The sequence below is a fragment of the Rhinatrema bivittatum genome, unplaced genomic scaffold (genome assembly GCF_901001135.1).
Source record: "Rhinatrema bivittatum unplaced genomic scaffold, aRhiBiv1.1, whole genome shotgun sequence".
NCBI classification, from domain to species: Eukaryota; Metazoa; Chordata; class Amphibia; order Gymnophiona; family Rhinatrematidae; genus Rhinatrema; species Rhinatrema bivittatum.
Genome location: NW_021820466.1, coordinates 65,962 through 92,346, shown reverse-complemented (window position 1 = coordinate 92,346; position 26,385 = coordinate 65,962). Strand labels below are relative to the sequence as shown.

The 26,385-nt window shown below is 47.8% G+C and overlaps 1 protein-coding gene across 1 annotated transcript in view; it reads right to left on the bottom strand.

The window, feature by feature from the left end:
- Positions 1-23,718, bottom strand: part of LOC115081659 (early activation antigen CD69-like) — a 46,306-nt gene extending 22,588 nt beyond the window's left edge. Inside the window, exon 1 of the mRNA XM_029586083.1 lies at positions 23,466-23,718. Within this exon, the coding sequence (XP_029441943.1) occupies positions 23,466-23,556 (91 nt within the window). The 5' untranslated portion in view covers positions 23,557-23,718. The remainder of the gene's footprint in view (positions 1-23,465) is intronic.
- Between the last annotated feature and the right edge of the window lie 2,667 nt (positions 23,719-26,385).

Sequence of the window (26,385 nt, the reverse complement as noted above, 5' to 3'; positions counted from 1 at the left end):
AGATAAGATGTAGAGTATGGCCAAGCATATGAATAACCCGAGACTGAAGTATATGCAAAGAAAGTGAGCAGCGCCGTGGCAGAGGAGAGACATCAATATGTAAATGAATAAAAGATAATTAGGATACTTTGTTTCTCTTTGACCTCTGATGTGTGAGATATTATCTTATGTACTCTCAGAGGATATGCATGTAACATATTCCTTACCAAGCATATGAATAGCCTGAGACTGAAGTGTATGCAAAGAAAGTGAGCAGCACTGTGGCAGAGGAGAGACATTGTAAGGGAAACTGCAGAATCAGCTCAGCATGTTTGACATACAGCACAGAGAAAAGATGACCTGACCATCCATCCTTGAGTCTGGATTGTTTAGACTGGGACTGCTGGCAAGGATAGTGAGTAATCCTGTCCCACAAACACACAGTCTAGTTTGGCACGCACACTTGTTTACATTAGGCTATAAAAGACAAGTAGCTGTGGCTGACAAACTGAGAGAGTTCCTTTGCTGACATGCAAAGTGATGCTTTTCCTTTGCTGACATGCAAAGTGATGTTTGTCCTTTGTAGACGTACAAAGTGAAGACCCCTTTTTCGCCTGTGATGCGCTCTCTCTCCTTGCCAGGCTGATGATGAAAAGGGTGTAGTGAGTATTGGCCGAAATACTGTGCACGAATACAGATGATTATGCTTAGAACTGTATATTTTAGTGCTTAGATACTTAGAATCGTTAAGATTGTATATCAATAAACATTATTTTACTTTTACCTTGTTCTTGCCTACCACATTCCTTACAGACATCAATATGTAAATGAATAAAAGATAATTAGGATACTTTGTTTCTCTTTGACCTCTGATTTGTGAGATATTATCTTATGTACTTTCAGAGGATATGCATGTAACATATTCCTTACCAAGCATATGAATAGCCTGAGACTGAAGTGTATGCAAAGAAAGTGAGCAGTGCTGTGGCAGAGGAGAGAGACATCAATATGTACATTAAAATCACCCAAAATAACCATCTTGTTGAGATCAAACTTGGAAAGCAGTAATTGCTCAAGAAAGGGAGATAAGTGAGAGTTCAATAACTTAGGAAGGATATAAACAAAGCAAATCGAGAAAAGGCTTGCAGATATAATTAACATGGCTAAGTTTGAGGTCCCATTTAAGTGCTCAACTTTAATGCTCCAAGAGCTTTATGTATGACCAATAAACCCCTGCCAGGGAATAACCAGGAGCACACATCTGATTAACAACCAGTAACCATGACTCAGTAAATCAAAAATAGAGTTGTTCCGTAAGAATAAAGTAATTAATAGCTGACATTTACTCTTCAGAGATTGAACATCGATCAGACAAGGTAAAGAAGGAGCACTTCTTACTATTCCTCTCATTACCTCAACTGCAGTAAGAGCTAGGACAAGAGGAGTTACTTTTCTTGAAAGAAATCTCCCCTGACCAGAGATAGACATGATTAGAAAGATATAATCCTTAAGCAGACAGCTGTTAAAACTATCCTCGGTGACACCGTGCATGCACGAAGGAGCACACAAAGGAGCCCTCCGTGCATGTGACGAGTCATGCACACCCTCCAGCCCCCCAGGGCAGGCGACATCATCAGGGGCAGGGCCAATGGCCATAGTGACAAGAGAGCCGGCAGAAGCAGAGAGGGCACAAGGTCAGGTCTCCCTGTAGAGCCCATAGGTGGAGAAGGCTTGGTGAATCTGGGAGAGCAGCTGGAAGACAATTTGATGATTCAGCTCTTTTGAATTTTTTTTTTTTGGGGTGGGGAATAGAACTTTTTTTTTTTATTGGGTTTTTTTATTCATCAGATTTTTTAAATATTTTTGGTTTGGGAAATTTTCAATATTCTATTAATAAACTTTTGAAATATTCTTTATGAATATGACTTTACGATTAATGTTTTATATTTCTTGATTTTGTTATGTAATGATTTATGAAGAATGGTAATGTTCCTGTTTTCCCATTGTTGTCTGGCTTGTTATGAGTTCCAGTTCAGTTCTTCTCAGCAGGTTTCTGTTTATACTTTCTGATCTCTTTATTCTGTATTTGGTCAGGGTCTCTCTGGGTTCTGCATATGTGACCGAGGTGAGGGATTTTGCTGGCATGTAATTTCTGTGTAGGGATCTATAGCAGCCTGGTTTCCTAATAGGAGGTATATTGGTGCTCTAGGGCCCAGTGTAATGTGTTCAGAGTTGCCTTATCATAGATAAAGTTGTTAGGGCTGTTTTGGTATGGGAGGTTGACTATATTGTAATGGTAACTCTTAGGGATGTGAATCGTTTACGGACGATTGAAAATATCGTCAGATATCGGGGGTCCCTGATAGCGATAGGAAACCCCACGATTAATTTAGTGGGTTCTCTTATTATTGGGGGGAGGGGGGGCGGGAAGAAAGGACACAACCTAAACACACAACCTGACCCTTTAAAATGAGTTTGTTAGTATCCCCCCACCCTCCGCCCCCCCCCCCCAAAAAACAAAATGTTTAAATACCTGGTGGTCCAGCGGGGGTCCCGGGAGCATTCTCCCACGCTCGGGCTATCGGCTGCCACAAATCAAAATGGCGCCGATGGCCCTTTGCTCTTACCATGTGACAGGGGCTATCGGTGCCATTGGCCGGTCCCTGTCACATTGTAGGTGCACTGGATGGCCTGCGCCATTTTCTTTTTTTTTTAAAGATGGCGCCGGCCGTCCATTGCTCCTACCATGTGACAGGGACCGGCCAATGGCACGGATACCCTGTAAGGTTTCCCTAGGGTACCTCATAACCCTTCCCTATCCATGGGTTCTGGGGGGAGGGGGGGGGGCTTGTCAGTTTTTAAAAATGAAGATTGCAGGACAGAGCTGGGCCAAGCACTGAATGATTCCAGGCATCAAAACACTAGCACTGGCCCTGGTGGTGGCTCCAGACGGTGTGTGTGGGGGGGGGGGGGGGGGGGGGGGAGTAATAAAGAGCCAGGTCATCACATGCACATTATCTTGGGCAGCACAGGCAAGGAACAGAGGGACAGCCCTGTAACTACGGTAGCAAGTGCCAGGTTTTAAATGATTTTTAATTATTAGTTTTTATTCACTAGAACTAGGAAAGAGCCAATTAGAAGAATATATTCCTAACCTAACAGGCAGGGAGTTTGGTTTATAAAATCATATCACCCTATTAGCAGAGGATTATCCTTGTGGTTCCAGCACAGGGAAAGCCAGGATTGCAATCCTGCTACCATGATCTTGAGCAAATCACTTTACCCTCCCGCTGCCTCAGAACGCACCTCTACACCTGCACTTTCTGTGTGCAGAAAATATGCATTTCTAAAGGTGAGTGCTGCTAGTGCTCTGGCATGGGATTTCTATGCCAACGAGGGCATTAAGCAGAGAAGTAATGCTGGCACTAACCCAGGTTTCCTAACAGTAGGAACTTGACTCCATCTATCTGTGACCTGGGGTTAAGTTTCCAGCGTTACTGCATTGGCGCTTAACCCCCCCCCAATAAAAAGTTAAAACCAGGAAGACTTCAGTCAGGTAAGTACAGACTTACAGGCTGATACAGAAAAACCCACGGGAGAGCCACGGGTTCGGAAAACGGATGCCGGCATAATTGAGAATCCATCTTCCAAGCTGCAGGCAGATTTTTTTTTTTTTTAATTTTGTTTTTAATTTTGGAGCCTCCGACTTAATATCGCCATGACATTAAGTCGGAGGGTGTACAGAAAAGCAGTTTTTACTGCTTTTCTGTACACTTTCCCGGTGCCGGCAGGAGTTAATTTCTGAGAGTAAAATGTGCGGCTTGGCTGCACATTTTGCTTTCTGAATCACGTAGGAATAACTAATAGGGCCATCATCATGCATTTGCATGTTGCTGGTGCTATTAGTTTCGGGGGGGGGTGTTGGCCATGCTTTTTCCATGCGCTATTACCTCTTACCGTATAAGGGGTAAAAAATAGTGCGTCAAACGCGTGGCCAAACGCGGGCTAACCGTGCTCCACCGGAGCGCACTTTACTGTATCAGCCCGTTATCTGGCTAAGTGGCAGCCCCTTAGGTGGATAAGGACTCTCTGTAGTTTATAACGTTATATTCCACTTGTAAAGAAAGACATCCGAGCAGAGCTACATTACAAAAAATATATAATGAATCGGGTGCTTGTTCTGTTACCCCCTTCCCAAGATAAAATGGGTGTTCAAGTCTGCGCAAAATACACAATTTAAGGGCGGCACAATTTTATTTTTTTTTTAAACTCCCGATGCATTTGCATATCATGTTTGCTGCATCAGGCATTAAAAAATGTTTTAATCTGAGCATTAAAACCGTGCTCTGAAATCCAACACAGCATTTTAATGCCCAGATTTCTGCAACGGCTCCTCAGATTGCGAGCCCTCTGCGGCCAGGAAAACACTCCAGCATTTTATTAAAACATTTATAACTCCCATACATTGACTGTTATGAGATGTTACAGCTAACAGACATTGTAGTAAAACAAATGAAAGACTTACAGCAAGATACATTGCTCAACCCTTAAAATCATTAATCCCACTTAATTAAAAAGCATCATCAAATTAGAAAAAAGCTTTTCTAAACATTTTAACATCTTGAATACTCTGGCTGTCTAATGGGATGTCATTCCATGATGTGGGCCCTATAACACAGACAGCCGGTTTCCTGGTCTCTTGAACATGGGAAACCTTAAAAATTGGAATATCTAATAAATGATTGATGGAACGCAAGGATCTCCTTGCAGTATGCACAGAAAATAAATCCATTATATAGCTTGAAGCAATATTATGCAGATAATTATACACAAGGTAAGGACCTGAAACTTCAGATCACTGCTTCACTGACAACCAATGTTATTGAAGAAGCAATGGGGTCCACATGATCTCTGGGGGATGCCCCCAAGACCAACCTTGGGTGCAGCGGTTGCAGGGCACTAATATTTCAGGAGAACAATATAAAGAGTTTCAGTAATTGTGGTTAGTACAAAGGCCTGAACAATAGTGCAGAACTCAGATTTATCTACCCAAAAAATTTTCGTTTACAATATCCAGAAAAAACAAAAATTGGTGATTGTTTTTCAGTTTCAAATCAAAATAAAACCCAAAGTTATGAACTTCAGTACCTGCAGGTAACTCGCTTTGAGCTACCAGTGCAAAGGTCCAAGCTGAATAAAATAGACCAGAAAACTAAAGTCACCTGCTGTCAGAATAATAGGTATGCAATGGATTTCAGAACAGAAGCAAATCCCTTTGACAAGTCCTTATTTGAAAGGTGCACTAGGATGGATGTATTTTGGAAGGATTGCCTGATAGACTGCCTTGCATCAAACCCTCACTCTTCCCTCCAGCTCAGCAGTGGGCTGCACACCCTTCTTCTGGGGTTTGACAACAGGAGTGCCCTTTCAACCATCCTGCGGCGTCAGTGAGAAGAGACCACCCTGCACCATTACCTCTGGCCTGTACTGCTGAGTGATCCATGCAAGTTAGCATCTTGAATATGCTCATGCTGGGAACCTACAAGTCATCTATTAACTAGGGGCAGGGCTTCCCCAACCTGTCCCGAGGACTCCACAGCCAATCAGTGTTTCAGGTTATTCACATGACGAGGTAAATTAGCATAACGAGACCCCATAATATGCACATTCATTGTGGATATCCTGAAACCCCGACTGGCTGTGGGGTCTCCAGGACAGGATGGGGAAGCCCTGAAAGGAACCCACATCATAGGACGTTGCTATTTGGATGATTTCTGCAAAATCGGTCCCTTGTGCAAACGTGAAAATTAGCTTTTCATGGAAAGAGGTCGGGGGGGGGGATAGAGAGAGACTGCGAGACCTCTGTAATCCGCCCATTTTCCTTTTCTCTTGCAATTTCACAGCTTTCAGCTGGGTGGGGGGTGGCAAACCACAGTCGCCCCTTTGCCCAGTCCAACGTGCAGCAGGAGCAGAGACTGCGCACACTCACAGCTCCTGCACGACTTCCTGTTATTCGTGTGCACTAAGGGAGCTCTTGCATGCTCCTGGCAAGCTTTCGTTTTAGCCCCTTGCTGGACTCTCCTCTATGCCCAGCTTTGTTCAAACTGATGAGGTTTCCGCATCAAACCCCCTTCCTCCACAACCTTGCAGTATTGCAACGCTTGCCCCTTCCATCGTGTTTAACTGATCTCTCCATGCAGAATGCACACCTACCCCCCTCCCTCCAGTGAAAGAGCCAAGGGTTAATTACCCTTTAACATGGGTAGAGAGAACAAGACTAGAGCATTACTTAAGTTACTGCATATAATAAATGTAAGATTATTCTTATAATGTAGGGAGATTAGGGGCTGCCGGTACTCGTGTCAGCACAACTGCGCCTGCGCACGCTACAATACACAGACAGGAAGTGGGCGTGGCCACCAGGGACCCTGCTGCACGGGAGACTTTACACAGACTCAGGAAGAGCAAACGTTCCCACCTACCCTTCCCCCCGTCTCGGCATGGGGAGGGTGAGCAGGAGCAGCAGGAAAAGGAGGAGTCTGCTGCACACTCTAGTTACCTCACTTTGCACACTTAATTCATCTGCTATCAGTGCAACTTTAGAAACCCGATTCCCGGGCTGGTGTAATGAAATGCTCTTGGTTACTGCTGGGGGCATTCTGAGCAAAAATATTTAAAATTCTACAAAATAAAAATTTGCAACCTTTATATTGGTCAAACAAATATAGGACAGTCTATATAATTTAAAATGTTATACAGAAAAAAAGTTACTTAAAGATGCAGAGTTTTAAGTATTTTGAGCAGAATTTCCCTAGACTCACTGTACTAGTGACCCTGCCACCCTCTCTCCCTACTCCTGTGGCCAGTCTCCTTTCACTTTGCCCTCTTAGGCCCCCCCAACTCTTCCCCCTGCCATTCCCTCCCCTCACTCAATTTGACTCCTCACTCACCCACATACAGGCTCCCTCACGAGTGCACATACACACACATGATACAGGCTCTCTCTCACACACCACTGCTCCAGGCTGCTTCTCTTGCAAACCTCACCCAGGTTCCCTTTCAAAGGTTATCTGTCTGACACACCCCTGCACCCTGGCTCCCTCACACACAAAAGCTCTCACCCATACACACCCTCACAAGCAAACTGGCAGCCTCACTCTCTCCCACACACAATCATTTTTTCCACACACACCAGCTCCCAATTTGTCACACATACACACACTTGCACTGACTGGGGCGTGCACTATCTTCACCTCATGTGGGATGGGCTCTGTTCACAGCATGCCAGAGCCTACTCCATTCTTGCCAAATTCAGCACAGAAAATGGAAATTCTGTGCAAATCCTGCTGCAGGAGTATGTTCAACTCACTGGTGCAGTCACCCAATGATGCTCGATTTCAAAAGGTAGTACAGTTTGAGGTTTCCAACAAGATACATTGTCAAAAATGTTATCCAGAATGGAGGGTTAAGAACCACCTACAGAATGTGTCATTAAACCTATGTGCATAATTTGTTTTCTAAAGGAAAGAGTAGTAACATAACAAAGGAAGTAACATAACACTCCTATGCCATTTGCTTTTAGTAGGAAGAGGGAAGGGAGGAGAGAGAGGAGGCGTGTGTGGCATTCTGCAGCTGAGTGGCCAAGGTCCGCAACACGAGGGCACTGTCTTTAGGAAGGAATGATGTGCTTAACTCTGTACTGATAAAGGCTCCAATGAATTGTAGGGCCTGAGTTGGCTGCAGATGGGATTTCTCTTAACTGATGATTACGCCCAGATTGTCCAGACAATGAATTGTCACTAGTGGGCTGCTGTGTAGGGCAGGAGGATCCGGGCTCCCAGCAGCCAGTCGTCGAGGTAAGGAAACAGTTGGATTCCCTGTTTCCTTAGGAGGGCCACAGCTACTACTAGACACTTGTGAAGACCCTTGGGGCTAATGAGAAACTAAAGCGGAGTACTTTGTACTAGAAGTGACGTCCACTGACTTAGAAGCACAGGTAGCACTAGGCCATATGGTGCATAGGGATATGGGAGTACACATCCTCAAGATCCAGAGAACACATCCAGTTGTTGGGCTATAGGAAGGGAAGTATGACTTTGAGAGACATCCTCTTGAATTCTCTCTGGTTAGAAACTTGAGGACTTACAGATCCAGGTAAGACAGGTAAGCAACTCTGCTTTACTCAACCAGGTGTTCTCCCAGGACAGCAGGATGTTAGCCCTCACAATGGGGCACATCATCAGATAGAGCCCAGCCCAGCAACCACGCAGTCTCTTTTCTGCAGTGTTGTTGCCTCCTGTCAAGAAGCAGTGCAGAGTTGGGCCTGGTCACGTTCCATGCTCCTGCGTGCAGTGTACCTGGCAGGGACGGAGACCGTAGTGGCAGAGCGCCTCAGTCAGACATTTCACCCCCATGAATGGTCCCTAAACCCCTCTGTGGTGAACAAGATCTTACACCGATGGGGTCAGCTGGACATAGATCTCTTTGCGTCCTCGCAGAACTACAAGATTAATTGGTTCTGCTCCCTGCGCAGAGAGGGAAAGGAACCAGCCGTGGATATCTTCGCCCACTCTTGGAGTGCGGGTCTCCTGTATGTATACCCTTCAATTCCGTGCCAGGCTCCATTTGATGTCACTCAGCTGTGACAACTACAAGCCTGCTTGTAAAGAGACTAGACACTCATAGGTGGTGGTGGTATTGGATCTTGGCATTAAGCATATCAGCTTGAAAGGTATGCTTGCCAAAGTCATCCAGGTATTCGAAATCTCGCCCTGGAGAGATGTTCGAATGCAGCCTTGTCTTCTTCACCCTCTTCATGGCTGATTTGACCATGACAGATGCATAGGGGGAGCCAGACCATGCTGTAAAAAAAGGGAGGATAGCCTCATGCAAAACTAGAGGTTGCTTTTTTTGCAATGTAGCTGGTCCGGAGAAAGGAAATTCTCAAGCCCTGATCATGATGGCATCCAATTCGGCATGCAAGGGCAAGGCTGTGGGCTCAAACGGCATCTCAATGTTCTTTAATATGCTCAAAACCTTCGCCTGAGGGTCTGGCACCTTTCTGGTTGGTCTCCACGTTGAACCTGTTCCCCATGAATTTAAAGTAGGAGAGGTCTTCCAGGGGGCAAACTGGCTCAGGTCGATCCTCTGGAAGGTCAGAAGGAGTTCTGCCTTTTGCAGATTGTTATTAGTTTTTCATATAGTAATTCTTTCCTTATGCAATGTAAACCCTGGTTTAAGACTAAAGTCATGATAATGCTGTCACAGTTGCAGCTCAACAACAGAGCTGAATGATCTCTATTGTAATTCAGTCTTAATGTTACCAAAAACTGGTGAAGGGTTATATATATGTGAGTACAACTTACACTATTAGGAATTGAGGGTATTGTTTTGAATTTGAGACAGTATCCCTGCTTCAGGATGGCTAATACCCATTGATCTTTAGTGATGAGACTCCATTGGTTTTTGAAATGATGTAGTCTACCTCCGACAGGTAAGTGGGGCATGGTATTGATGGAGAGGCTTCTGTTCTCTTGATTTACTTCAAAAACCAGCCGCTGGACCAGTTTGTGGAGGTGGCTGGGTTTTTGTCTGCTTTGGCTGGCGTGGATATCCTCTTTCTGGTGGACAGTAGGGATGTGCCAAAGAAGCAGGTGGATAGTACCTTCTAGGCCTTTAGAAGGGCCTCCTAGTATCCCTTCTGGTGGGTTTTCTTACTGAAGAAAGCTGATCAGATGGCAATCTGGAGAGCTGATGGAGTGTCTCATGGTGATCTTTTAGTTGGGAGACAGTGTCTTGAATTTTTTCACCAAAGAGATTGTCTCCGGTACATGGGAGATCTGCCAGTCTCTCTTGGACTTCTAACCTGAGGTCCGATGCCTTGAGCCAAGCCCACCTCCGAGCACCGATTCCAGCTGCTGACAGACAGGCGGATGTTTTAAAGGAGTCATAGGGCGCCTGTAATTTGTGTTTGCCAGATTCTAGGCCCTTGGCAATCAGTGTTTAGTGTCAGCTGCTGTTGAGGAAGATTATCAGCAATATCTTGAACTTATTTCCACAAGTTTCTTTGATATTGCGTCATATAAAGCTGGTATGCCACAATCCTAGACACCAGCATGGATCCCTGAAAAACCTCTCTTCCTAAGCCATTTAAGAACTTCTGTTCTTTTCCTGGTGGGGCAGAAGAGTGTGGTTTCTGCTTGCTGGCTTTTTTCTGAGCTGATTCAATGGCCACTGAGTGGTGTGGCAATTGTGGTTTCTGGAAACCTGGGGTATGCTGTACCAGGTATGTTGCATCTGTTCTTCTGTTTACAGCAGGTACAGAGCAAGGATGCTCCCTTAATCAATGCTGAAATTCCAGAAGCACTTCATGAATGGGTATGGCCATCACCTCCTTTGGCTGAAGGAGCCCCCAGGGGCGACCAGGCAGGGGTTTTTGCTGCGCACACGTGGGACAGGACTGTACGTAGAGGCGGACATCCTCCTTCATCCTTGGCCACCAATAGAACTCCGTCAATAATTGGAGAGTCCGGGTGACCCCGGGGTGCCCGGCCGTCAAGGAGTCGTGTGCCCATGCTAGGACCTTCCTTCTGGCATGCACTGGAACTACCGTCCTCCCTGCTGGTGCGAGTTCGGTGGCTGCCAGTTGGATTTTAGCCGGATCCACCACGTATTGAGGAGGGTCGGAGGTGTCCTCAATCTCAGAAATGCGTGAGAGGGCGTCTGCCCTAGTATTCTTGGCTGCCGGTCGGTACCGAAGAGTGAAATCGAACCTACTGAAGAAGAGGGACCAGCGTGCCTGCCGGGGGTTGAGCCTCTGCGCATGGGACAAGTACTCAAGGTTTTTGTGGTCCGTATAAACCACGATAGGATGTTGGGCCCCCTCCAGCCACTGGCGCCACGCTTCAATGGCCAACTTAATGGCCAATAGTTCCTTGTCTCCGATGCCGTAGTTTTTCCTCGGCAGGCGAAAACTTCCGGGAGAAGTAGGAGATGGCCGGGTTCTCCCGTCCTTGGAGACCTGGGACAGGACGACCCCTACGGCTACGTTGGAGGCATCCACCTCCACAATGAACGGACGTAAGGGATCCGGGTGTCGGAGGCAGGTGTCCTAGAGGAATGCCTCTTTAAGACCCTGGAAGGCCTGTACGGCAGTTGATGGCCAATTTTGTGCATCTGCACCCTTGCGCGTGAGGGCCGTTAAAGGTGCCACCAAGGAGGAGTAATGCAGAATAAAGTGGCGGTAAAAGTTGGCAAAGCCTAGGAAAAGCTGGAGTGGCTTTACTCCCACAGGTTGTGACCAGTTCCGGATGGCAGCAACTTTATCAGGGTCCATGCGGAAGCCGGTAGAGGAGACGATGTATCCCAGAAAGGGCAGAGACTCCTCCTCAAATTGGCATTTCTCCAATTTAGCATATAATCGGTTTTCTCTCAGCTTTAGCAAAACTTGTCGCACATGTTGCCGATGTTCCTCAAGATCCCGGGAATAAATTAACACATCGTCAAGGTAGACAATGACCGACGTGTACAGGAGGTCACGAAGCACCTCGTTCATTAGGTTTTGAAATACCGCTGGAGCGTTGCAGAGGCCGAAAGGCATGATGAGGTATTCATAGTGACCATCCCTGGTATTAAAAGCGGTCTTCCACTCGTCCCCCGGTCGGATCCGAACGAGGTTGTACGCCCCTCTAAGGTCCAACTTGGTGAAGATGCGGGCCCCTTGTAGGCGGTCCAGGAGTTCCGGAATCAGAGGCAATGGATAGCGGTCTCGCCGGGTGATCTGGTTCAGACCCCGGTAGTCAATACAGGGCAGAAGAGACCCATCCTTTTTGGCCACGAAAAAGAAGCCGGCCCCAGCTGGAGAATTAGATGGTCTTATAAAACCTCGGTCCAGGTTCTCCTTAATATAGGCGGACATGGCCTTAGTCTCCGGCAAGGACAGAGGGTATACTCTCCGAGGGGGCGTGGTATCAGGAAGCAAATCAATCGCGCAATCAAAAGGGCGATGCTCCGGTAATAGTTCTGCCTTCTCTTTGGAAAAGACATCCCGGAAAGCCTGGTACTGTGGTGACACTGTCAGCGGGGCTGCCAGAAGCGGAAGCGTCTGAAGCGAGCGAGCAGGAAGACAGCTGTGGGAGCAGGTGGGCCCCCAAGACGTGATCTGAAGCGAGTGCCAGTCTATTACCGGCGAGTGTTTCCTTAGCCAAGGTAGTCAGAGGATGAGCGGGTGAATGGATTTCTCGAGGATGAGGAAAGAGATCTCCTCCTTATGAAGAAGCCCGACCTGAAGCTGAAGAGAACCCGTGCGAGTAGAAATGGTCCCTGGAAGAGGAATTCCCTGGATGGATGACACTCGTAAAGGTGGTTCCTGAGGCAAGACTTTGAGCTGTAGTTGTTGCGCCAGATCTCGGAGGATAAAATTCCCCCCGGACCCGGAGTCGAGCAGCGCCAGGGTATCGAAGCCTCCTCCAGGAAGACAGAGTCTTGCCGGAACAGTACATGGGGAGTTGGGAGAGGTGCTGCCTAGAATCAACTCCCCTCTAGATTCTAGGTTCGGGCGTTTCCCGGACGCTCAGTGCAGCGAGCCAGAAAGTGGCCCTTACCACCGCAGTAGAGACATAACCCCTGCGAGCGTCTACACCTCCGTTCCTCGGCCGAGAGAGGACCCCGGCCCAACTGCATGGGTTCTTCATGCGGAGAGGCAGCGACCGCAGACGGTGACGCTCGAACCCGAGGTGGCGTGGTTCGACGAGCGGACGGCCCCTGGGCGGACCTTCGCTCTCGAAAACGGCGCTGGATGCGCCGGTCCACGCGTCCAGCCAGTTCTATGAGTTCCTGTAGGTCGTCCGGAAGATCCCGGGCCGCAAGTTCATCCTGGAGCCGAGGAGAGAGGCCCTCCAGGAAAATCCCATGTAAGCTGTCCTCCCCCCAGGCCAGCTCGGTGGCCAGGGTCTGGAACTCCATCGCAAATTCCTCTAGGGGGCGATTGCCTTGTTTCAGCTGGAGAAGTTCTGAGACAGCTGTGGAGGCCCGGGATGGTTCGTCAAAGATCCTCCGGAAGGCTTTGACGAACTGCACGAGGTTATTTAAGCGAGAGTCTTGGCGCTCCCAGAGGGAGGAAGCCCAAGCCAAGGGTTTCCCGTCCAGGAGGGAAATGATGTAGGTTGTCTTAGACCGGTCCGTGGTGAACTGCGCAGGCAGGAGGTCAAAACGGATGTAGCAGTGGTTGAGGAATCCCCGACACGCCTTCGGATCTCCAGAGTACCTAGGGGGCGCTGGCATCTGTACCGGGACAGGGGAACCCGGGTTGACCTGAGACGTGGATGCTGCGGGGCAAGCTGCGGAGGTCCCATCTACGCAATCCGCCAGGCGTTGAACGGCAGACATCAGCGTATCGAGGCAGGATTGTTGTTGCTGCAGCTTCTGGGCAATGCCCGGAATAGCCTTTAGACCGGCAAGGTCCGCCGGGTCCATAGCCTTGCAATCTGTTGGATTCGTGGACCCTTGGGCCAATCGGAACCAGAGGATGAATTGCTGAAGGTGGTGACAGCAGTGGCCCCGACCGGGAGGCGGCAAGGACAGACTCGTGGCTGGCCGAAGGAGGAACTCTGGGAGCCCTATGCGACCAAGGGCTTTGGCGAGGAAGAAGGAAGAAGGAGACGATGAAGCTGTGGTGGGGAGGTCTTCGCCCTGGAAGCCGATCCTCCCCCGAGAAGAGCTCGTAGGAGTTCGGCCGCTGGGACTTAGGAGATTCACCCTGGAAGCCGGAGTTCCCCCAGGAGGAGCCTGTAGGAACCCGGCCGCTGGGACTTAGGAGGGCCCGCGGGGGCAGAGTCTGATGGAGTCCAAAGTTGAGTGCCGAGGGGTCGTCGTTCACCAGTCCAGAGTCAGGAGCCAGAGGATCACCGCAAGCCCGTCCGGGGTCAGGAGCCAGAGAATCACCGCAAGCCCGTCCGGGGTCAGGAGCCAGAGAATCACCGCAAGCCAGTCCGGGGTCAGGAGCCAGAGAATCACCGCAAGCCAGTCCGGGGTCAGAAGATAAGCAGAGGCCAAAGGAGACAGGAACGCAGCAACTGGAGACAGGAATACCTGGGAACCTCGTTGCAAGGCACTGGAGAGGAGCAGCTGCAGGGCTTAAGTAGCCCTGCAGCGTCTGACGTCACCGGAGGCAGTCTTCTGAGTTTCCCACGCTGGCCCCTTTAAATTGGAGGCAGAGACGCGCGCGCATCTAGGGGGCGGGGCCAGCCGCCGAAGAACGCCGGCCGCTCCGGCGGGGCAGAAACGAGGCAGCAGAGGGCCCCGCAGGCCCGGGCGAAGCCACCCGACGTCGGGGCTGCGGTGGCGGAGGTCCCCGGAGGCCTGGGGAACGCGGACCGACGCCGGAGCCGCGACCGGGTAGGCGGCGATCCCGGGGCCGCCCCGGGATCGCAACACCTGAGGCCATGATGAAAAAACAGGCCTGGTAACGATGGCCTGCGGTACCGAATAAAAGGTGACTGGAATTGACCAAAACAATTACTCAAAAAGTACTCACCGAACAGTATGTCGAAGGGTGACCGGAGTAGACAATTTTGTGATTGAAAAATGATATTTTCTGTGAGGAAAAAAATCTCACAGAGCTCCTATCACACGAGGCTAACAGCAACATGGAAACAAAGACTGAAGGGAGACCCCTGTGGCTGAGAATATCTGACATGCTGGGCATTCTCAGTGGGCTCAGTGTGCCAGTCAAATGTTTCTAGAAACTTTGACAGAAGTTTTTCCGTGTCAGGGCTCCATTGATGTCACCCAGATGTGAGGACTATCATCCTGCTTGTCCTGGGATGTGTTAATTTTATTATGTGGCTTAAGACCTCTCAATACAGGGATTAAGCTGATATCCACAACATGGCTGTGTTAAAGTAAGCATAGACATTTTAGTACTACCATGTTCTAATAAAATAACATTTTCCCATAGTAACCAGCCCGGGGTACTGATAACTCAGAGATAAGGGGAAAAACCCCACAGAACTGCTTCTATGGCAGCACATTAAGCAGCAGTGACTGCATTTTCAAAAAAAAGCTCATAACCCAACAAAAAAAGGTTGCTAACTACAATTTATGGCTTGGAGCTAACTGCAAAGAGTGGCAGGTATTACCCTTAAGCTTGCTGGGCAGATGTGATGGACTACTTGCTCCTTTTTTGCTGTCATTTCTCTATCGCCCTCCCCCCTCCATGCTGCCAGCCCCTTATGGTCCCACCCATGTCTGCTCTTGCAGCTTCTCAGTCCTGTCCCCTTCACGAGTGCCTTACTGCTCTCCCATCTCCCTTGACCCCTTCCATCCTCCCCATTACTTTCCCCTCCTGCGGTTTGTGCGCTGCCTTCCCAATGGCCCTTTCCTAAAGGGTACTCCTCCACCCACAGCACCTTTCCAAGTCACCTCTTATGTACCCATCCTAAGCACTGACTCTCCTTCATGCTCTACTCATGACCCCTTTGCCCCTTCTCAAGTACTTGTATTACCTCCACCCCAACACCCCAGTCCAGGCTCCCAGATAGTCCCTCCCTCTGCCTGATAACAGTACTCACTGTGCCTGGAAATGCTCCTCAGGGTTAGCAGCTCATTTCGGATACAACACACACCCATCATCTTCGTGTGATTTCAGGCTCCGGGTAGTGGTGAGCAGCTTCATTCTTCCCTGCCTCCTCACCGCAGCCATCAGCCCCACTCTGTGTGGTTTAGACTCCTTGACGCCATGATCTTTCTCTCCGTGCCTCAGGAGGTGAGGTCAGCCTGCTCTCCCCCCCCCCCCCCCCCCAAGTAGCTTCACTTTGAAAGCTTCCTTCAGCTTGGAAACCAGTGGTAAAAATGAATACACTGTGTGGTGGTCAGTGGATGGATGGCAAAATAAATATGACAGTTCAACTATGAAATAGCAAGGGAGTCTGTCCTTTCACCATAAAAGTAACAGACAAGATTAGTACCCTGCCATTTCTGAAGAACAGGACTGAGATCTTAACAGTATTGGGCAAAGCTTTTCAGACTGTTTGACTCAAATGCTGCAAATTGAGCACCATTACACATTACTGTAGCTTGTATTACATTACCGCCAGAACTCCGGTTAGAACAATGCCCTATCAATTTTAAAGAGAGACTAAAAACTTGGCTATTTGACCAAGCTTTCCAATTATACTAATGACATACCATTGGTGTCACCATACTAACCAACAGGCCGAATTGCAGACCATCCATTCATACCACCCTTATAATTTAGCAACCCATCTCAACAGCTGATCACTGCAAAGTTTACTCAGAATACCCGTTCATTAAATAAATCCAGTGTGTTCCTAGATCCTCAGCCAGATTAAACCTGACTCATAAACATGTCTTCTTTCATGTCTTTAATTTATGCGTTTTCCCCATTTATTCAGATCCAAGTTTTATGCCCTGTTTAATGTAATCGCATTCTTACATGCTTGTTTTCAGTTATAATGTAAACAGAGATATGTAAATTTTTACATGAATCCCGGTATATAAAAATGTTAAATAAATAAGCACACACCCAGCAGAGTCTTCAAGGAAACACACAGAGTACAGAAAGCTTTATTGTCCCCCAAAGGCAGCTTCACATAGAAAGCAAACTGTACAGCCCCCGCTAGAAAGAAGTTACCACACAGAGCATGCATGAGAAGTTGAAAACCCAGAACAGTAGCAGGCAGCAGAGTTCACAGGAGGAATTTGTACAGTTCATTCAGTAAATCAGCAAAATCTTCCAGGACAAAGCTCAAGAACTCAGCCAGTGATATCATACAGGCATGGTCAGGGCACTGATGTTTCTTTAAGATATCTGTGTAGCAGTTCACAGCACAGGTCCATTTTGTATAAAGAAATTTTTCATGAATTGCTACAGGAGACAAAGCCTGCCTTCCAAATTTTAGATTTTAACAGGGTGCAGGCAGTGATAAAACAAGCTTTGAACCAGTGTGATACTAGCCTGTCTGGATGATGGCAACAGTTCTTTATTGAAATTAAAAGCTAAGAAAATGGTGATATGTAATACTTTAAATAAGTGTTCAAACAAAATACAAGTGACAGGTTACACTGTAAAACTCAATGTATGTATCCAGCTCACTGCTAATCTGTTCATACATGAGGAATCAGGTGGCACTTTATACACTAATCAATGTATTAAAGCATGAACTTCTGAGGATAGTGTCCACTTCAGATGGGAAAAAGTGGACTTTGTCCTTGAAAGCTCATGCTTATAGACTAACAAGTTTATTGAAAAGGCGCCGCCCGACTCTTCTCATTTTTGTTACAGCAGACTAACACGGCTACCCTCCTGAAGACTGTTCTCCATCTATTCGTAACACGCTTCATAACTGACGTTATTTCTGACTATAGTATAAATCAGGGGTGGCCAACTCTGCTGCTTGAGTACGACAACTGGGCCAGGTTTTCAGAATATTTCCAATGAATATGCATGAGATAGTTTTGCATACAATGGAGGCAGTGCATGCATCTCTCTTATGCATATTCATTGTGGATATCCTGAAAACCAGGGCCATTTGTGGCCACCCCCTGGTACAGAGGAAGCTTAAGACGAGTGATTAGTTTTGCTTTATTATTTAAAACAGATTTACCTGGTTTTGGCCTCTGTTGGAAACAGGATGCTGGGCTTGATGGACCCTTGGTCTGACCCAGTATGGCAATTTCTTATGTTTGCTTATCAGTCCTGGTGCCACACTTAAGCACATCTGCTGGACAGTCCTGCATATGTGAGAGGCACCTTCCTTCTGCTGTAAATGTTAGTAAACATGGGGGGGGGGGGGGGGGCTATGCAAGTATAGTGAGGGATCAGATGTCTGGGACAGTTCTTTGGGCCTGCACATGTGTAAATTAAGTGGACCAGTTCTGAGCTGGCCCAACCCAGAATCAGTTTTCTATATTCCTATGTACATTCTGTCTGTGTGGCTCTGAATTAATCAGTTTCAAGAAAAACAGGGTTCCCAGATTTGAGCTCTACAGGCAGGAGTCCTTTAAAAACATTTTAAATTCCGTGATTAGTAAAGGCAACTGGGCTGATGCAATAAAAATGCACCAAAAGCCGGTGCTGTGTATTCAGCACCTGTTTTCCTAACATGTGCCCAGGCTCCTCATCTGGGGGTGCCATGGAATATTTAAATTAGGGGTTGCGCTGCCAAGGAGGTGCAAGGGTCAACTGCACACCAGGCGGCCAGGAGAGGTCGGCTGTCTGGGTTAAGAAAACGGATGATGAATTTATCGGCGTCCAACTTCCTAACTGGCACATAGCCACGGGCTCAGAAAACGGATTCTGGTTAACTGAGCCTTCATTTCCCTAACTTGACTGCCAGCACTTTTTTTAAATCTTGAGCTTTTCGTTCCTCCGACTTAATATCACTACAATGCAGAATTTTCTGCATTTCTGTACAACTTTTTGGGGTGTTCAGAAATTAACACCTGCTCTGGGCAGGCATTAATTTGAATGTAAAAATGTGCGGATTGTGGATTGGATGCACTGCCCCCTCCCCCATATGCAGGGTGAATAACTAATAGCCTCATCAATATGCATGCAATCAGGGGACATGGTCTTGACTTGTGTTTCACCAGGTCAGTCTTTAATTGCTCTGTAATTAAATGGTTAGATACAAGTTAACCAAGTTTTAGTACCAGGTACAGCACATCACTATTTATATCCATGCATAGTGCAGCAGATGGTATGTTAGGGACAGTCATGCATACGTACATGTGCAGATACCATGGAGCAGTGTAGGTGCACAGCTCGGAAGATACCTGCCAAGGGATCATAGGGAAAAAAAAAAAAGAGGAACGAGCCATGAGGGCTGGGATAAAGCAGGGACAAGACTGCCAGTTTCAGGTCACATGGAGGGTCACGCAGGAGTAGTAAGGACTAGACCAGGGGTCAGGAACCTTTTTGGCTGAGAGAGCCATAAACGCCACATATTTTAAAATGTAATTCCATGAGAGCCATACAATATGTTTAAAACTAAATACAAGTAAATATGTGCATTTTATGTAAGATCACACTTTTAATGTACAATAAGTCTCTGAAAATATTACACCAGGCCTTAAGACACCAATACATCTCCTATTAGGAAAACGGACCAAGTCAGGCTGCTATAGAGTCCTACACAGAAACAACACGCCAGCAGAAAACCTCACCTGAATCACGTGCTGTCCCTCACCTAACATAGAATAAAGAGACCAAAACGCATAACAAGAAGCATGCAGACAAAAACTGAATTGGAAACTGCAACAAGCCAGAGTCTCTGTATGCAGTGTAACAAAGGAAAAAAGAAACATCACCCATCCTTATAAAACAAATCAAGAAATATAAAATCAGCAGTAAAACTGTACTAACAAAAATAACATTTCGAAACAGCTGATGAGTGGAATATCCAATAATTAAAAACTCATATAAAACATTTCCAGATACCAACAAAATATTTCAAAATAGCAGACACAAAGATCCAGTAATGAAAAATAATAAGGATACAAAAATTTTTTTGCTCTGCATACCTGGGAACGTTTGATATCCAGGTGTCCTGAGATTGTTCTGAATTAGCAGGAGGCGGGGTGGTTTGCTTGGAACTTTCTCCTCTCTCAGTCACATACCAGCGCTCTCTCTCACACTGGCTCTCAATGACACACCTATACACACACATGCTCTCAGTACTCACATATACAAATGTTTTCTCTCTCTCACTTATATAGGCTCTTAATTACACATTTACACACATGCTATCTTTTCACGCTTACACACACACACAGGCTTTCAATCACATAAATACATGCTGTCTTTTTCTCTCACACACAGACTCTTATTCACATGCTTACAAACATGTCCTCTCTTTCTCTCATTTACACACAGGCTCTCAATCACATACTCACATGCTCCCTCACCTAAATCAGCTCTCAATCACACACAGACACACATGGTCTCTCTCTCTCATTGAAACACAGGCTCTCAATCACATACTCACATGCTCCATCACCTAAACCAGCTGTCAATCAGACACAGACACACATGATCTCTCTCTTACTTATACACACAGGCTCTTAATCATACAGACACATGATTTCTCTCACACACAAAGGATCTCAATCATACACACATACTCTTTCACACAAACAGGTTTTCAATCACAAACTTACACATACAGGTTCCCAATGGTAAACTTACATTCATGCTCTCTCTCTCTCTCAGGCAGGCTCTCAATCACAGACATACTCTCTTTCACATATACAGGCTCTCAATCATTCACATACATGCAATCTCTCACTCACACACACAGGATCTCAAACACACATGCTTGCTCGCTCATTCACTCTCTCTCTCCCCCACCCCGGGAACTCGCGGCAGCAGCAGCCTCCTCCCAACGCTAACCTCCTTCATTTTCAGCCCTCGCGGAGGCGAAGGCGGAGTCCCATCGGCCGCGGTTGAAACTCTTCATTTTCCTCCGAGCCGCGCTGCAGTCTTCTTCCCGTCGGACATTAGCGTGGCCTCTTCTTCCCGCGCAGGCACCCGATGCTCACCACTTCCTCTTCCGGGCCGCGGGAAGAAGAGAGCACGCCGGTGCGCTCTCTTCCCGCGGCCCGGAAGAGGAAGTGGTGAGCATCGGGTGCCTGCGCGGGAAGACTCCCGCGCAGGCACCCGATGACTCCAGCGCTGGCACCCGGCTGACACCCGATGACTCCCGCGCTGGCACCCGGCTGGCACCCGATGACTCCCGCGCAGGCACCCGATGACTCCAGTCGTGCCGCTGACTCTCTCTTCTCCTCCCCCCCGCGGCCCGGAAGAGGAAGTGGTGAGCATTGGGTGCCTGCGCGGAAGAAGAGACCACGCTAGTGTGGTCTCTTCTTCCCGCGCAGGCACCCGATGCTCTCCACTTCCTCTTCCGGGCCGCGGGGGGGGGGGGGGGGGGGGGGGGACGAGAAGAGAGCACGCCGGGTACCGCTGACTCCAGCTGTCCTGCCGTGTTCCGCCCGGGCTGACAGCATTTTAAGCCCGGGCGGCGGAGGACCGGGGAGCAGCTGGGTCAGCGGGGAAGCGCGAAGTGTGGCGACACTTGTCTGCGAGCCAGATGCAGCCCTCAAAAGAGCCATATCTGGCTCGCGAGCCATGGGTTCCTGACCCCTGGACTAGACCATTTCGGGCAAAGGAACAGGGAGAGCAATGACAAGATTGCTGAGTGTTTGCTTCAGGTCAAGAGAGCATATAGAGTGAATGCATGGACAAGCACTAGACAGGGTAATGAAAATACACAGCAACCCAGTCCTTAGAGGGAACGTTGATTAGAGACATAAGACTAGTTTACAGATTTTTATTTCAATGTTTCAAACTTTATCCAGTTCTGATGCAGCCATTCCCATTAACCAAGGGTACGTGAGAGCCAAGAGTGGTGTTGGGGACACAGGCTCACACAGCCATTAGGAACATGCTGCAGGGTGGAATAATGATGGATGTCTGACCCTCTGCCTCAACTACACAGAAATGTGTGCGTTGGGGGGGGGGGGGGGGGGGGGGGAGGAATTCTAAGTGACAGTAGAGTAGCACTTCTGCAACCTTAAGCCCAAGGCACATCTACATTAACAAAATGTGTGGTGCGGACATGGAGAGAATTCATGTAGCCAAAAGAAAAGCTGAAAACACCTTCAATCTCTCTTCCAAATTTTAACACAAACGGATGTAGGGAGGGGGCAAAGACATGCATGAACCTGCCCTGATAGACCAGCTCCCTCTAGATACAAGTGCAGGAGGAGGGAAAAATCAGTGTGGTGCAGACATCAAATCATCCTGGCTGCTGCCAGAGCTCCACTGCTACTGCTCTAACACTCAGAGTGCATCTCATCCAATGTTAAGTGTACACTCTCCCTGTCTCACTCTGCCTGGAGATAAGAGAGCCTGGAAGGACTCAAAGAAGGAACATGAGAAGATGCTGTGTGCATGCTGCACAGAAAAGGGCCCAGCTAGCCATGCTCTGTAAGCTGCCCATTAGTTACCATACTCCATGCGTGACGTAACTTAAAGGGGCATTTAATACATGATTGTACATGTTAAGAACATGCCATAGTGGGTCAGACCAAGAGTCCATCAAGCCCAGCATCCTGTTTCCAACAGAGGCCAAACCAGGCCATAAGAACCTGGCAAGTACCCAAAAACTAAGAAGATCCCATGCTACTGATGCAATTAATAGCAGTGGCTGTTCCCTAAGTAAACTTGATTAATAGCAGGTAATGGACTTCTCCTCCAAGAACTTATCCAATCCTTTTTTAAACACAGCTACACTAACTGCACTAACCATATCCTCTGGCAACCAATTCCAGAGCTTTATTGTGCATTGAGTGAAAAAGAACTTTCTCCGATTAGTTTTAAATGTGCCCCATGCTAACTTCATGGAGTGCCCCCTAGTCCTATTATTTGAGAGTAAATAACGATTCACATTTACCCATTCAAGATCTCTCTGGTTTTAAAGACATCTATCGTTTTTGCCTTCCTTCCACCTTTCTTAATGTGTGGACTGCACGTCTAGAATTGTATTCTTAAACAAGTGTCCATATCTGTTGCAGTCTTTTTACCTTTCCAGCTGCTCCTTTCAGTTTTTTTCATTTATCAAAGTTTCCCTTTTGAAAGTTTCCTGTTAGAGCTGCACATTTACTTATTGTCCCCCTTCCAGTTATTAGTTTAAATTTGATCATATTATGATCACTGTTGCCAAGCGGCCCCACCACCATTACCTCTCTTACCAAGTCCTGTGCTCCACTGAGAATTAGATCTAAAACTGCTCCCTCTCTCGTCGGTTCCTGAACCAATTGCTCCATAAAGCTATCATTTATTCCATCCAGGAACGTTCTCTCTCTAGCGTGACCCGATGATACATTTACCCAGTCTATATTGGGGTAATTGAAGTCTCCCATTATTACCGCACTACCAAGATTTTTTTAGGCAATGAAGGTTGAATCGTTTCTACATCCATTTCTATGCATACATAGGGTGCGTTTAAGTACTTTTTACCTAATTCAGAGACTTTTCATAGTGGAGCTGACAATATTGCTCAAACTGGAACTGCGAACAGTGGCAGCCGAGCAGGGTTGAGGTGGAAGGGGCCTGCAGCCTAAGGCTGGATGATAGGGGAAATGGGGGGGGGGGGGGGGGGGGGGGGTGAGACTGGATGGGTGAGAGCTGGGATGCCTGAAGCCGAGCAAGCGGGACGCGTTTCTAAAGCTGGGGGGCACTGCTCCTGATTGCAGGCTCCTACACCTCACCTCACGTCATGTAGTAATTCTGTTCGAAAAAAAGAACAAAATAAACTGCATTTCGTAATCATAAGATGCTAAATATATTTTACCAAAAGCTTTATTCAAAGTAAGTGGCTTGCTGGGTTATTCCAACAAAGCGCGCGCGCGAGACCGTACTGAACGACAGCTGCGACCTCCCCCCCCTCCGCCGCTCCTCTGCTCACCTCCGCGCTCCTCTTCCGCTGGCAAAGGGAGAGTCACGCGTTCCTTCCCCGAGGAGAAATGAACAGCAGCGGCCTTGGCCTCCGTCCTCATCTTTGCAACTGAACGCGCCGCGCCTGCCGCTGTCTCTCGTCACTACCTGCGCCTGCGGCTCCCGAGAGCGGAGAAGATACCCGAAACTTCTGGAAAGAGGGTCCAGAAGCTCCGCCTTCACTGCCTGAACGTCACCGCGTAGCGCGGTGACGTTCAGGCAAACGGCGGCAGTGCTTTTTTTCGCAGAGTCTGACTCCCTACCCCACAGTGTTGCCAACCTCGCTTATTTACCGCGAGATTGGGCTTCTTTTTGAAGTCATTCGCGGTTTTTTTTTCCGACTCGCGGGTTGCTTTTAATTGGGCTTATTTTTTCTTTCGGTCGCGTTTTTTTTGGGCTTGTTGGGCGGGACCTGTGCGCTGAAGTGTGAATCATGTTACACTGATTGGCTGCTGCTACGATGAAGCCTGTGTCCTTAGCAGGCGCATCCTATCCCTATATTGCAGCAGTAAGAGCCAATCAGAGTGAGCAGACAGAGCTTTTAATGCACGCCACACCCGCCGGTCCCGATGTGAGGAGAGCACGTTTTGTGGGCAGAGCGCAGCGCAGAGCAGCACAGAGCAGCGCACCAGACCAGACCAGATCAGACCAGACCAGACCCAGCCAGCTGAGCACCGCGTCCTCCATCCAGCACTGCATCTCACGTGGACGGGAAGGCCAGCAGCACGGCATTAGAGCTCAGAGCAGCAACATCAAAGGAATCAGACTGCAGCTACAGCCAGGTATCAGGAGGGGGGAATGATTATGTGGGGGCCAGAACTGTGCTCGATGGGGAGAGGGGAATGATGATTATGTGGGGGCCAGAACTGTGCTCGATGGGGAGAGGGGAATGATGATGATGTGGGGGCCAGAACTGTGCTCGATGGGGAGAGGGGAATGATGATTATGTGGGGGCCAGAACTGTGCTCGATGGGGAGAGGGGAATGATGATTATGTGGGGGCCAGAAATGTGCTTGATGGGGAGAGGGGAATGATGATGATGATGATGTGGGGGCCAGAAATGTGCTTGATGGGGAGAGGGGAATGATGATTATGTGGGGGCCAGAAATGTGCTCGATGGGGAGAGGGGAATGATGATGATGATGATGTGGGGGCCAGAAATGTGCTCGATGGGGAGAGGGGAATGATGATGATGTGGGGGCCAGAAATGTGCTCGATGGGGAGAGGGGAATGATGATGATGATGTGGGGGCCAGAAATGTGCTCAGAGGAGGGAAGGTGTGAGAGAGGCAGGTATTTTTTAATTTGTTCTACTCCACTTGATTTCATCTATTTTTTCCCTCATTTCTTCTCCCTGCAGCAGATCACCTTTACAAAAAAGATCCTTATTTTGGCAAAAAAAGCTTGTCTATACCAGCTAACTACAGGTAAGAAATGTGACATGGAAACTTTCACTTTTAGCACTGCCTCTGAGTAACGCAGATGTTGAAAGAGTATTCTCTCAAGTAAATTTAATAAAGTCCAAGACAAGAAACCGTATGGCAAATGCAACTCTTTCGGCAATATTGCAAGTACGTTATGGCATGAGACGCCAGGGTATTTGCTGTACCAGCTTCGTGCCAGGTAGTAATATGCTGAAGCGATTCAATGAAAATATGTATCGTGACAATGCTGACCTTACAGACAATGAAGAACTGGCTGATATCAATTGTCACACTTGTTTTAGTTAACTGTGAGAGCTACAGTTTATTACAATAAAGTCAGCCATTATGTGTGCATTACAAAAGTATTTCAAGTGTTCAATGTTATAAGAAATAAAAAAAAAGTTTCAACTTCGCTTGTTTTGGGCTTGTTTTTTTTGGGAAAAGTGCTTGTTCTTTCATGAAAACCTGGCAACACTGCTACCCCAAGAGCTTGCCGTGCGCAGCCAGAGAAAAGGCGCCTGCTGCAGGGCACGGGACGCACGGAGCTGCCAGGGTGGCCACATACACCACAACTGGCCACCCCCACTAAACTTCATGCGATGGGAGGGGAGGCGGCAGGAAGGTTACTGACTATTGCACCCCTATCAATAAACTTTATTTTATACAATGTTATTTCAACTATGCTCAATCACATCAGCCTCTCTGTTGCAGTTTTGCTCCCTATCACAAGGAAAGCCTTTCTAATACACATCCACCTGCGTACTTCCCCAACACATACTCCAGATACACGGCTTCCACACATTCCCAAACACACATCCTCCTACCATACATACATGCAAGCACACTCACAAACGCAAAATTCCTCCCTCATACACACTCTGTTTCCTTTCTCAGACAGACACATATACTCCCAAACACACAGATCCCTCCATGTGACCTTTCCATACCCCCTCTGTCTCTCCTCCCTTGCACCACCTATTACATAAGGGGTTTTGGATGTGTGTCCAAAACATGCATCCAAGCACTCGTTGACCAGTCCGCTAGCCTCATATTGCATCAGTCTGTCTGTGATTCTGTCTTTCACCACCTTCCTCTCCTCTTTTCCTGTATCCTTCCACTGGCTCACTGCAGCCCCTCTCTTGGATCTTGGCCCAGCACTCAGTCAGGGAAGGGAGATACCCAGAGGGCATTGTAGAGGTCTGTGCAGCCACTGGGAACTAAAAGCTGTGCTATTGTTCACCTATCCCCATCCCATCCACCTGAACAAAATGGTCAGACAGACAATGAAATGCTAAGAGAAATCGGGAAGCAAACATAAAGGTCAATCCTGTAAAGTCCGTCCGCGGTTCCCCCGTTCCTAACCCACTTTCTACTCACTTTCCGGCAGCGTTAGCCCTTCCTGTGATCCCCAATCCCCCTTAACCTACTCTTACCGCGTCCTTAAATCCCCAGGCAACCCCTTCCGCAC